We start from the raw sequence: 14,864 nt of genomic DNA, 5'->3' as shown, positions 1-14,864 counted from the left end.
TAGTCCCGTAAAGAAGCCTTCTATGAAAACTAGAAGAGTAGCTTGAGTACTTTTTTCTGTCACTTATTTAACAGAATGTCCTTCGTTGAACCACATTACCTATAGAGATAACAGATTTTCCGCTATCTAGTGGCTTTTGACTGATTTTTAGGAAATATTCTTTCCTACTCCTAAACAACATGTAAGTAATACATAGATTAATTAACTCCTGTCATATTGGCACATGTTGCACCATGTACATTTAAGACTACAGTCTTTATCCCAACATAAGAGGCCTGGATCCCGCGTACCAAAAAAAAGTTGATTAATAGCAAGCTGAAAATGTGTTAATAGCTTAACAGTGTCTAGTCAGACAAACTTTGATGTACAGGAACACTGGAGCAGGGGAAGTTTTAATTATGGAATAGGTTACAGCTTTCAAACGTCAGACTACGAAAATGTCCCATGTATTTTGTCGGACAGAACTTCCAATTGAGTTGTTACCCTTTTATTAAGAGGCTACAGTAGCGATCAACAGGTAGCAACAAACACGTTCCAAGATTGCGGCTCTAATTTTGAATATTTTGTCGAGATATTTGGCACACATATTCGTAATATAATAAAGAATGGCGGTACAGAGCCCAATTTCAGAAATATGTTAGTTCGTGGAAATTACTCATAACTAAATAAAATATTGAAAAAAGGAGCCTGTACCGCCATTAAGAAGAAAAAAAAATAAACTTTCTTCAAATAAACTTTTTTATCCCATGCCTAGATTTTGTGTAATCTTGGAACTACTAAAATTTTTTATTTCTAACAAGAAATCGAACATATAACTAAATAACTAATTAGGCAACATAGAGAAATTATCACTGTCATTTTGACAAACCTGCGTCAGATTTTCTCTAATCTGTTCTGTCATCTTTATCGATATCTGTTCAGTGAAGTAGTGTGTTAATTTAAGAATTCGTTATTGTTGTTTCATAGGAAAGTAATGCTTATTGATAGTTAATTTATTATATATTTTTCGTTGTATAAGTTGTTGGCCTTTTTGAAAGAATAGATTGTTGTTAATTGTGAGTTTTAGTTATATGTAGGTAGGTAAGTATATTTTACGTAAAAATATTTCAAATTGTTATGTGAGTATATAAAGTTTTAGGAGGATTTTTTATTCTAAAAATATTATCAATAGTTTAACAAAATGGAAAAAGTAAATCAAACGAAAAATAAACTGAAATCTTTCAAGAAAAATTCCATTAAAAACCATGCGAAAATCGAAATTTGTTTCACTTCACAACAAAAAATGATTATTTATTATTGTTTTATTATTAGATATTTCATGCAAATACCTTTCTAAATACCTATCTTAACATAAAATTTTCACCCCTTTTGGTTTATTTTTATAAATATCTATTTATTAATAATAAAATCGTTTTCTATTACTTCCATTTAGCGCGACTATGATATTGTCAAAATATTAATCTTGGATAATGTCAAAGATTACCACTGTTGCCAAATTTTATGATACTATCTCCCGAAGTTATATTTTGTTGCTACCTGTTGATCGCTACTGTTTACTCTTAAACTCTCATGCAAAAATCAGACTGCTATTTACTACCAACATAATTCCTGTCATTTTACATGTTATACTTATTAATGCTTAACATATTTGTCGGACAAACATTTTTTCATATATTATAATATAAAGTTTGCTATTGAATAAACTTAAAAACAACCTGCTAGTTTTCACAATCATAAACTTGTCAGTATGACACGTACCACAATTAAAATCACGTTCCACAATTAAAACTTCCCCTTATCCAGTGTTTCCATAATCAAAGTTTGCAAAAATTCAGCTTGCTATTAATCAAATTTTTTTTGGTACACGGGATCCAGCCCTATAAGTTATGACATGACACATTAAAAGCTCAAAATAAACTAATGTGATTATTGACTCATTTCACAAATTCATATTATGGAAATATTCAGGCTGTACAATTGCAAAAATACTCCAACAATATGTAACTAGATTTTTTAACTTGGCAGGTCATAAGTTAAATTTTGATTATACAGTAGAACCCCGCAAATCCAAACCCTGCTAATCCGAACTTTCGGCAAATCAGAACAAATGGAAAGTGAAAAAAATTTAAAAATTCAAGACAAAAACTTAAAAACATGTTCATTACACAGAGTAAAACCAGAAAATTAAACAATGTAGGATTAAAAGGACTTTTACATTTAAATTTTCTTAAAAATAAATACATACTTTAATACAGTAAAACTTGGATAATTCGAATCTCAAGGGACCGTTAAAAAATTCGATTTATCCAAAAATTCGAATTAAAAATATCTGCAAAAACAATGGATACCTACCTCGCGATATCGCTTGCAAACGTTTTAATTGGTATTTTTGCCCGAATTATGTCAACCGAAAAATAAGGGCCAACAAAATTCGACCAAGAATACCAATTAAAACATTTGCAAGCTATAAAAAAAGACAGACTTTAATTTTTTCCAAAGAAATCCGAAATTTTTAGCTGCTTTTTAGAATCTAGCTTCTCGCTAATGACAACAGATTCTAAGATATTCAGAGAAGATAGTAGAAAAGTTCGAATTATCCCAAATATAATTCGAATTATTGACGATTTTTTACCATTACTTATATAGCAAATGCTAGGGACCAGAATAAAAATTCGAATTAAAGAAGATTTCGAATTAGAGAAGTTCGAATTAAGCAGGTTCCACTGTATATAGTACTTATAAAGGCTAAACATAAACTTACTTCGGTTCGTGTGTAGTCAACTTGAGTCCAAAAATATTGTTCACACTCTTGCGAGAACGTTTTGCGACTCAAAATAAACGACAATGAAAGCTTTGAATTACTAGTTAGGCTAACTTTCGGATAATCCGAACTTTTTGGAATCCGAACAGGCTGTCCCCCCAATTAGTTGGGATTTTCGGGGTTCTACTGTATTTATATTTCAGATCGAGCAGGTATTTAAGTAATAAATAAATTCATTACATGAACTGTAAACGCTTTTGATTTACTGCCTGATTTGGCTGTCAGACATTAGTAAATACATTATAAAACATATTGACTAGATTTATTTTCTATTTTTACAGATTCCTGAGTACTGCAAATCTTTGGATGAAAATGAAATTGCAGAGAATGCATTTTCACTTATATTTGCTTTTGATGAAATAGTGGCATTAGGTTATAGGGAAAGTGTCAATCTGTCTCAAATTCGCACATTTGTGGAAATGGACTCGCACGAAGAAAAAGTTTATCAGGCCGTGAGACAGGTAATTATTGTGTTTTAAGTTTTCAAAAATAGCTGATATATTTGCGATTTAGACAAAAATATGCATTACATTTTCAAATTATACATAGCAGAAAGCATACTCTGTTAATGTAAATAGCAGATATAAAAATTTATTTCTGATAAGTATCTAAATAATATTATATATCTTTTTGTATGATTAGACTCAAGAGCGCGAGGCCAAGAATATGATGAGAGAAAAGGCAAAAGAACTTCAGAGACAGAAGATCGAAGCGGCCAAAAAAGGAGGGAAGACCTCGTTTGGTAGTAGCGGTGGCTTTGGCAGCTCGACAGGTTATACTCCTACGCCATCTGTTGGTGATGTAGCTAACCAGACAAATGATGTTAAAACTTCTTCATACACACCAGCCCCTGCGCAGTGAGTATAGTACATATATAGGGTAGTGGTGTACATCACAATTTTTTATTTGCAGTTTCCTTGTAACAAAAATAATTTGATAGTAATTTGTTTTAAGCACAAAAAAAATCTTATAGCTATAGTTTATATATGTTACGGACAATGACGTAAATCCGGCCAATAACGTTATTGGCCGGCCAATAATACCCTTAGCCGGTCATACCCTTGGCCTTGTAAATCATCTAAATCAATATTCTAACAAATAATCGTCTTTCTTATCGCAAACGTAATGAAGAAAGTTAGGTTTTTGTAAATCAGCATTTATATGTTCCTATCATAAAAGATTATACCGCCACCTTTAAAAAATACCGCAGCGTCTCTTTTATATACATACGTCATACATACATAGCTCCCCAAACGGCAATTATACTTTTGTCAGCAGAATCGGATACACTGATAATTTTTACAAGATGGATTCGACATTCAATATTGGTCAAAATAATGTACTCGTCACCTTTTTGAAATTATTGTCGGAATAATCTAAATGGGTTTCATAATTCATTTGCATATTGTAGATCGTAGGTGTAGTAAGCATTATTAACCTTTGTAGAAAATACCGAAAGTGCACTTAATATGTTTTTGTTATTTGTACTTTTTTTAAGGAGCCTAGCAAGGTTCGGCTTGCGCCCCTTGGACTTGGCGCCCGGGTGCCTCGCACTTCTTGCACCCCCGGGTTAAGACGGCCCTGCCCAGATATGCGAAGACATCTACACATTCAATAGTATAGTTGTCTATTGTGATATTATTTTCATTGTCAGGTGTTCTAAATGACTGTGTACTTTTTTTTATAGAATTATCTGCTTTCGCATCTGTTGTTATGCTCTAGGATTTCTTGTACTTGTTTTTTCAAAGCCTCACTTTTTCTTGTTCTGCATATTCTACTCGCTTGTATTCTTTTTTCGTTATAAATCTCCCTGCTATTTCTTGTGTTTCTTTGACGTTGGTTAAGCCTAGCTTGCCTTTTTTTCTTCTACTGCAGTTCTGCATTCATCATCATACCACTCCGCATTTCTTTGCCTTTTGACTTTTCCGACAGTGTCCTCTGAAGACTCCTAGTGTGCATCGACACTAATAGTTACAGTTACTTGAAACAGGGTTAAAGATCCAATTGGCACCGGAACCTGTCCGACAGTATCTCCCCATCAAAAATGCCATACGATATTATTATGTACCGGGTGTCTCAATAAGAATGGCTCTCGGCCATATCTCAGGAACTGTTTATAGTACCGCTTTGAGGAAAAAATATTTATAACAAAAGTTGCCTCGAGAAAAGCCGGGAAATTATTTTCATAATTGTAGGTCCACCGCTAGAAGGCGTAATTGAATATCAAAAACTAACAAATCAAAATTTTACAAAATTTACCTAATGAAAGGGCACTGGAAATACAATCATCGTATACTTCATAAAATTCTGCGGATATTTAATTTCACAAGTTTAAGTTTACCTTTGCAAATAAGAGGTGGGGGTGAGTGGGAACCTTTTTATGAAAAAATGGCTGTAAGTCCGGTTCTGCTAAATCGAATTTTGCATACTTGGTCTTGTTGCAAACAGCTCTTTTTCGTCAATGTAAGTGTCTTATTTTCGAAATAGCCTAATAAGTAATATGCAACCTAGGAGGCGTTATTTAATTATTTTCCGAAATCTAGTTTTCTTTGGAAAATATTAAATACAAGTATGCATTTTTAATCATGTATTACAAAATTAGACCAAATTAGCAACATAATACCGGAAACCGCATATCGATACCTTTTTTCTTTCTCGAGATATCTTAAGAAATGTGAAAATTTTAAATATAACTGTTGCTGTCACCGGTAAACGAGGTTAAAGAAAAGTAGTGTGCTATGGAAAAAAACAAATAAACATTTTCCAGATGTAAACGTATATAATTAATTAAAACAACAATAAGACAAACAACACTATAAAATATAACAAAGAAATAAAAGCAACTACTTACTTAGTCTTAGTGACTGCCTAAATGTTCAAATTGTTGCCCATCATTTTCGACGCAAGCATTTACTCTTTCAAGAGTAGATTGAATAGCAACAGATTTAACTGTTTTAGACTTTTATTTATGGGGACGCATTAAAGACCTTGTTTTTGCCGTTAGGCCCACTACTCGAAAAAACATTATCTAGAATCTAGAGAATACGAAACGCCATTAAAGAATTGCGAAAGCAGAAATTGAGACTGCTGTTCAATGTACTCTTGAAAGAATAAATGCTTGCATCGAAAATCATGGGCAACAATTTGAACATTTAAGTCGTCACTAAATAAGTAGATAGTTGCTTTTATTTCTGTGTTATATTTTATAGTGTTGTTTGTCTTATCTTTGTTTTAATTAATTATATACGTTTACATCTGGAAAATGTTTCTTTGTTTTTTCCATAGCACACTACTTTTTCTTAACTTCGTTTAACGGTGACATTAACCGTTGTTTAAAATTTACACGTTTCTTAAGATATCTCGAGATAGAAAAAACGTATCTACATGCGGTTTTCGGTGTTATGTTGCTGATTTGGTCTAATTTTGTAATACAGGATTAAAAATGCATACTTTTATTTAATATTCTCCAAAGAAATGTAGATTTCAGAAAATAATTAAATAACGCCTCCTAGCTTGCATATTACTTATTAGGCTATTTCGAAAATAAGACACTTAAATTGACGAAAAAGAGCTGTTTTCAACAAGACCAAGCATGCAAAATTCGATTTAGCAGAACCTGACTTACAGCCATTTTTGCATAAGAAGGTTCCCACTCACCCCCACCTCTTATTTGCAAAGATAGACTTAAACTTGTGAAATCAAATATGCGCAGAATTTGATGAAGAATATAATGATTGTATTTCCAGTGCCCTTTCATTAGGTAAATATTGTAAAATTTTGATTTAATTTTTGATATTCAATTACGCCCTCTAGCGGTGGACCCACAATGATGAAAATAATTTCTAGGCTTTTCCCGAAGCAACTTTTGTTATAAATATTTATTTCTCAAAGCTGTACTATAAACGGTTCCTGAGATATGGCCTAGAGCCATTCTTATTGGGACACCCACAAACCATACATACTCATAGACGTTTCACGACCATGTTAATCTTTCGGATCGAATTAACGCCATCTCTGGATTGTAATGGGAACTAAATTGACAAATTTTAGTTACGTGGGAATTTCAAATTATAAATTTTGCGGGATTTTTGATGAAATTTCGCAGAAAATTAAAACAACACAAAGACAATGTTTTATTCAATATTTTACTGAAAACTTCAAATATTCCAATTTGTTTTCAAAATGCTAAACACTACTGCCTTGTGTCACGTGAAAGCACTGATGTGTAATATTGAGTTGAATGAAAATGTTTGAAAGAATCTTGTAGGATGATTGTTTAGATAAATATTACCTTATAATCTTTTACAAACTTCCAAAAATATATAGTCCCGAAATGTTGATGACACACTTGTCTATCTTGTCTATTAAAATAAACTGTTTCAGGATCTATTATATTGTTTTTTTAAATGTGGAGAAACACAACACGGGATGATCAATGTAAACTAAAAATTCTACTCATTAAAACGGAGAGGAGGTTAATACAATTGATTAAAATTGTGATTAAACCTAATTAAAGACGTAACACCACTATAATAAAATAATTAAGCCACAACCTGTAAAATTAATTTAATTGTCAACTGTCAGTTGTTAAATATGACAAGAGAATTTACTGACAGCGACATCTCTGGATTGGAATGGTAACTAATTTGCTGTCTTGACCTTGATAATTTACGTGAAACGTCTATGAGTATGTATGGTTTGTGGGACACCCGGTACATTAGAACACAATTTTTCATAATAAAGTTTACAACTAATTTAGCAAATATTACCGTGTTTAACAAAAAATTTATTGTTTTAGAAAACCTCGGGGTATGAAATTAGGTGGAAAAGGTAGAGATGTAGAATCATTCGTAGATCAGCTTAAATCGGAAGGAGAAAACGTCATTACTCCAAACAAAAATAGTATTTCACAGCCAGGAACTAAAGCTCCAGCTATCAAAACTGACATCGATGAGTAAGTATTTTTATTTTTTATTCTTTACATTATCTTGCCCAAAACAATATTTACTCGATGAACTTTTTTCGAAATTTTTTATAAAATATCGTACTTTCCTTACTAATTTCTTTTTGTTATAGTGTTCATTTAAGATTGGAAGAAAAATTAATAGTGAGAATAGGTCGTGATGGTGGCGTACAACAATTCGAATTATTGGGACTTGCTACTTTACACATTGGAGATGAGAGATGGGGTAGGATACGTGTGCAATTGGAAAATCAGAATACCCACGGTGTTCAACTTCAAACGCATCCTAATGTAGATAAAGAATTATTCAAGCTACGCTCACAGGTAATGTTTGAGAATATACAGTACGTAAATCGTTCAGCTGGACATATTCGCGGTGTGCAAGTACTCGGAAGGGATACGCGAAACGATCGTGCGCGAATAGCGGAGAAATATTGCAACTTTCTTAAATAATTCATATTGTCAATTGAAATTGTCAAATTGACGTACATTTCATATAGACCGGGCAGCATCGTCGCCCCCGCTAGCGCAATTATTTCGATTAGATTTTTTTGCACAAACTTACTAAAAAAGGGGTCCTTATAACATATCCACAGGGTGCCGGGCGGTGCCGTGGTCAAAAAATGTTTTAAACAATTTTTTTTAAACAAATTTACAAAAATATTTTTTTTATTTCCAACAATTTTTTTTAGATAATTTGGGTCATTCTGAGCAAAAAAGGTCTCTCTTGTCATTTTTCTCTAAAATTGACTGTTGTCGAGTTATACGCGATTAAAAATTTGAAAAATGCGAAAATGGCCATTTCAAGGCTTCATAACTCGATTAAAAATGATTATTATGAAATTCAAAAAGTGACAAAATCAAGATTCAAATACCTTCTTCAGCGTTCTGAAGAGATTTTTGTCATTAATTTATTACAAAGCTGTTATTTTTAGTTATTAAAAATTAGCGCTATAGTCTAACTGTATCGTCGCCCCCGTTAGCCGAACAATTTCGATCAGATTTTTTTGCACAAACTTACTCAAAAAGGGGTCCTCATAACATATCCACAGGGTGCCTTGCGGTGCCGTGGTCGAAAAATTTTTTAAACAATTTTTTTAAACAAATTCACAAAAATAATTTTTTCATTTCCAACAATTTTTTTTAGATAACTTGGGTCATTCTGAGCAAAAAAGGTCTCTTGTAATTTTTCTCTAAAATTGATTGTTGTCGAGTTATATGCGATTAAAAATTTGAAAAATGCGAAAATGGCCATTTCAAGGCTTCATAACTCGATTAAAAATGATTATTATGAAATTCAAAAAGTGACAAAATCAAGATTGAAATACCTTCTTCAGCGTCCTGAAGAGATTTTTGTCATTATTTTATTACAAAGCTGTTATTTTTAGTTATTAACAATTAGCGGTATAGTCCAACTGTATCGTCGCCCCCCGTTAGCGGAACTATTTCGATTAGATTTTTTTGCACAAACTTACTCAAAAATAGGTCCTTATAACATATCCACAGAGTGCCGGCCGGTGGTCGAAAAATTGTTTAAACAATTTTTAGACCACGGCACCGGCCGGCACCCTGTGGATATGTTATTAGGTCCTCTTTTTGAGTAAGTTTGTGTAAAAAAATCTAATCGAAATAGTTCCGCTAACGGGGGTGACGATACAGTTGGACTATAGCGCTAATTGTTAATAACTAAAAGTAACAGCTTTGTAATAAAATAATGCCAAAAATTTCTTCAAGACGTTGAAGAAGATATTTGAATCTTGATTTTGTCACTCGACATCAGTCAAGTTTAGAGAAAAATGACCAGAGACCTTTTTTACTCACAATGACCCAAATTATCTAAAAAAAATTGTCGGAAATGAAAGAATTATTTTTGTGAATTTGTTTAAAAAAATTTTCGACCACGGCACCGCCCGGCACCCTGTGGATATGTTATAAAGACCACTTTTTGAGTAAGTTTGTGCAAAAAATCGAATCGAAATAGTTCCGCTAACGGGAGCGACGATACAGTTGGACTATACCGCTAATTGTTAATAACTAAAAATAACAGCTTTGTAATAAAATAGTGACAAAAATCTCTTCAGAACGCTGAAGAAGGTATTTGAATCTTGATTTTGTCACTTTTTGAATTTCATAATAATCATTTTTGATCGAGTTATGAAGCCTTGAAAATGGCCATTTTCGCATTTTTCAAATTTTTAATCGCGTATAACTCGACAACAGTCAATTTTAGAGAAAAATGACAGTAGACCTTTTTTGCTCAGAATGACCCAAATTATCTAAAAAAAATTGTTGGAAATAAAAAAATTATTTTTGTGAATTTGTTTAAAAAAAAATTGTTTAAAAAATTTTTCGACCACGGCACCCTGTGGATATGTTATAAGGACCTCTTTTTAAGTAAGTTTGTGCAAAAAAATCGAATCGGAATAATTGCGCTAGCGGGGGCGACGATACTGCCCGGTCTTAATACCTATTGTCATTTAAGAAGAAAAATTATATATTGCTCTACAATATTGATATGATATGCAATTATTATATAAAGGTAAATTTAATTAATTGTATTTTGCTTGCAGTACTGCATTTTAATAACTAATTTTATTGACTACATACAATTGTTTACGTTTTAATAACATAAGATAAATCTTATTTTTTCTTCTTCTTATTTTTTTTGGACTATGGCCTTGACAATTATCCAGTAACCAGGACCATATGATTGGCCAATATAATTAAAAGTGCGAATAAAAGTTCAGAGCGAAGAAACCAGGTGTCGCTTTTCCGAACTTACACGGTCCCAATAGCCCGATCAGGGAACGCAAAATTGTATGAAAATCTCCAAAAAAATAAAGGATGAAAATTTGGGAATAGGTAGTTGAAATTGTCTATTATTATACAGTATGTCCCTGTAAGTTGTATCCATATGGAAAACTTTTTATTATTAATTTTTCGAAAAAAAGGTATTCTTTATAAAAAGTTCTGCATGGTCCAAAACCCAAGATTCAACCATCAGATATCAAATTTTATGAATGTTATACGAGGTATTTCAAAAAGTTTGAATTTCACTCAAGAGTAAAGTAGCTTTATTTTTCACAATATTGAAAATTGCTATTATGAAAAGTTGTTTGGGATTAAAAACTATATTCTAATATGCAATTACATCCTTCTAATTGAATTTTTTTTTTTAATTATGCATAACTAACATTATTTTCAGTTATTTCAATTCTCATAACTCTTTTATTATTAATTTTAAGAAAAAAAGTGATTCTTGATAAAAAGTTCTGAATGGTGTAAAACCTAAAATACAACCATCTTATATCAAGTTTTATCAATTTTATACGAGGTATGCCAAAGAAATTAAATTTAGATCAAAAGTAAAGTAATCAAGTATATTCAAATGGGAAATAAGCCACAATTTTACCTAAAAATGATTTTATTAACGTTTCGACGCCCAAGTCGGGTGTCGTTGTCAAAATACAAAATAATACTAAATAAACAAAAATGTTGTTGCTTAGTAAAAAATTCTTCTAATAATTTATTTAATCTGACTCATTTATATCGGCAATTCAGACACGTATTATACATTTTAAAGTAGACGACTTTAAAATGATATTGCCAATATTGATGAGTTGCGTTCCTGGGACGACTTTACTAAAAGATAGTTCAGTCGATTACATGAAATCAATCCCAACTCAAGAATATCCGCCACAAAAAATCATAGCATGTGATCTGTCTTTAAAAAGACAACCAAATGCAACGGTGGCACTGAAATTCTCGCGTTAGATATTCCATAGTAAATCACGAGGGAAAACCAGGAAAAACCTCGTGATACTATCTCGACATCGTAAGTATTTGGGTTTACATTTAGTTTACTCTCAAAACTAATACCAAATTCTGACTTGATATTTTAAATTTTAAATAATACTAAAATACTAAATATGTACTAACTCGACATGTTACTGATTTACTAATTGTGGTATTTTCTTTCTATTGACTTCCTCCTTTAATATGGGTAACCACATCCTACTGCATTCTACCGAGGAATTTGCGACACAATTGGTTTCATTTAGCATAATTAGAGCCGCTTCTTTGAAAATACCACAATTAGTAAATCAGTAACATATCGAGTTAGTACATATTTAGTATTTTAGTATTATTTAAAATTTAAAATATCAAGTCAGAATTTGGTATTAGTTTTGAGAGTAAACTAAATGTAAACCCAAATACTTACGATGTCGGGATAGTATCACGAGGTTTTTCCTGGTTTTCCCTCGTGATTTACTATGGAATCTCTAACGCGAGAATTTCAGTGCCACCGTTGCATTTGGTTGTCTTTTTAAAGACAGATCACATGCTATGATTTTTTGTGGCGGATATTCTTGAGTTGGGATTGATTTCATGTAATCGAATGAACTATCTTTTAGTAAAGTCGTCCCAGGAACGCAACTCATCAATATTGGCAATATCATTTTAAAGTCGTCTACTTTAAAATGTATAATACGTGTCTGAATTGCCGATATAAATGAGTCAGATTAAATAAATTATTAGAAGAATTTTTTACTAAGCAACAACATACATACATACATAATCGGTTGCCTCTTTTACCATATTAGGTGTCGAGGATTCCTCCTTTATATAATACTCTCTGCAAATTTACGCCACTTCTTCCTATCTGCTGCTAAAACTTTTGCTTCTTGCCACGATGTTCCTCTTTTCTTGAGTATTTCGTAAGCAACAACATTTTTGTTTATTTAGTATTATTTTGTATTTTGACAACGACACCCGACTTGGGCGTCGAAACGTTAATAAAATCATTTTTAGGTAAAATTGTTGCTTATTTCCCATTTGAATATACTTGATTATAAAAATGCCACAAGAAAATAGCTTCAGAACAACAAAAAGTAAAGTACCTTTATAGTTCAGAATATTTCAATTAGAAGGATGTACTTACATAGTGAAATATAGTTTTTAATTCTAAATAACTTTTCCTAATAACAATTTTCGATACTGTGAAAAATAAACGTATTTGAGCGAAATTCACATTTTTTTGACATAACTTGTATAAAATTGATAAAATTTGACATAAGATTGTTGTATTTTAGGTTTTAGACCATGCAGAACTTTTTATTAAGAATCACTTTTTTTCGTAAAATTGATAATAAAAGAGTTATCTGAATTGAAATAACTGAAAATAATGTTGGTTATCCATAATTTTTCAAAAACAATTTTTTTCAATTAGAAGGATGTGATTGCATACTAGAATATAGTTTTTAATTCCAAACAACTTTTCATAATAGCAATTTTCAATATTGTGAAAAATAAAGCTACCTTACTCTTAAGTGAAATTCAAACTTTTCGACATACCTCGTATAATATTCAAAAAATTTTGTATTTGATGGTTAAATCATAGGTTTTGCACCATGCAGAGCTTTTTATGAAGAATAACTTTTTTTGGTAAAATTAATAATAAAAAAGTTTCCCATATGGATACAACTTACAGGGACATACTGTATAAGAAAAAGTTTACAATTATACATCCCCTCCATTTTACAAAAATTGGAAAATACGGAGTGAAAAATTTTTTCTCGGGGGTGAAAAAATATAAGTTCAAAATAAGTCCGGAATTTGATAAAATGACTAATTCTAAGTAACTTTTGTTCTATAGAGTTTTTTTTACTAAGTCAATACTTTTCGAGTTATTTGCGAGTGAATGTGTTCATTTTTAACCAAAAAAAAAATGTTTTTGGACGGTTTTTCGGAGATAACTCAAAAAGTAAGTATTTTGCGAAAAACGGAGCACTTTTCGGGGAAAATTCATTTCAACTTTTTTAAAGTTTTTAAAAAATGGTACGCCACTGAAATATTTCAATTTAAAAATATTTCTTTAATTCCTCGTTCAATTTGTGACAAAAAATCTATCTTCCTATTTTTTCATGCGACGCTTTTTCATGCAAAAAATAAAACATCTTAATGCTTACAAAGTTTTCGACGAAGTTTCTATATGAGTGAATGTGTAGAAACTTATTTCGAATACTTTGGAAGCGTTAAGATATTTTATTTTTTTGCATGAAAACGAAGCGTCGCGTCGTATGAACAAACATGAAAATAGATTGTTTGTCAGAAATTGAACAGATAATTCAAAATTAATTTTTAATTTGAAATATCTCAGTGGCGTACTATTTTTTTTCAGTAAAAAATTTCAGACTTTTACCAGTACGTGCGCCAATGGTGAATATAAAATTCTTAATTGTGTGTCAAAACATGCGCAATAACCATGTCTTAAAACCCACCAAATTTCATTTGCAAACCTCAACCGGTTTTAGAGCAATAAATAAATCGTCAGTTTGTAAGAAAATTTTTAACATCCCGTATCTCGGAAACAAATAAAAATCAAATAACAACATACGAGTTATTTTTGATTATTTTTACGTATATTATACAGTCTTAAAGTTTGGCGCGTTCCTCACTCACCCTGTATATGAATAAATTCAATAGCAATAGCAATAAATTGATTTTTTTTTTAGATTGGATTGAAACAACCGGCTAAACCTTTTCCTCTAAATACAGATGTTGGTGTACTGAAATGGAGATTACAAAGTACTGAGGAAGCTCTAATTCCACTCTTAATAAATTGCTGGCCTTCAGAAGCGGGAGATGGTAGTTGCGATGTTAATATAGAATATGAGCTTGCCCACACTAATTTGGAACTAGTTGATGTCAATATTGTTATTCCCTTGCCGTAAGTATTATTAAATTTAATACGTTGTGTCTTTTTAATTCATACCTGTGGCAGTTGAGTTTTTGGTGCCTGCTACGAAGTTGACTTGTTCATATCACACAGATCGTGTTATGTTTGAGTTTGACATGAAAAAAACTTTACTTTTAAAATGTTTAGTAACTATTAACTGTTAAAGAATGGAATTTCGTGGAATACCTCAGGTTTTCATTTATTTGCCGTTTTTGGTGTTGACATAAGCTAAGACTGGTGTCAAATATCAATTTCGCATCGGCCCTCTCAAGACATCAAGACAAAGGGAAGTGGAATCAGAATAGCCTTTGTGGCGAATATTGTCCTACAGCCTGTTCCAA

The 14,864-nt window shown here is 31.6% G+C and overlaps 1 protein-coding gene across 1 annotated transcript in view; it reads left to right on the top strand.

Moving 5' to 3' along the window:
- Positions 1–14,864, top strand: part of LOC114349372 (coatomer subunit delta) — a 40,600-nt gene that overhangs the window by 10,105 nt on the left and 15,631 nt on the right. The window contains exons 4-8 of the mRNA XM_028299723.2: positions 3,103–3,282; positions 3,464–3,678; positions 7,620–7,775; positions 7,898–8,108; positions 14,300–14,514. Coding sequence (XP_028155524.1) covers positions 3,103–3,282; positions 3,464–3,678; positions 7,620–7,775; positions 7,898–8,108; positions 14,300–14,514 — 977 coding nt within the window. The remainder of the gene's footprint in view (positions 1–3,102; positions 3,283–3,463; positions 3,679–7,619; positions 7,776–7,897; positions 8,109–14,299; positions 14,515–14,864) is intronic.

Source organism: Diabrotica virgifera, chromosome 4 (genome assembly GCF_917563875.1).
Source record: "Diabrotica virgifera virgifera chromosome 4, PGI_DIABVI_V3a".
Classification (NCBI taxonomy): Eukaryota; Metazoa; Arthropoda; class Insecta; order Coleoptera; family Chrysomelidae; genus Diabrotica; species Diabrotica virgifera.
This window is presented reverse-complemented; position numbering and strand designations above follow the sequence as displayed.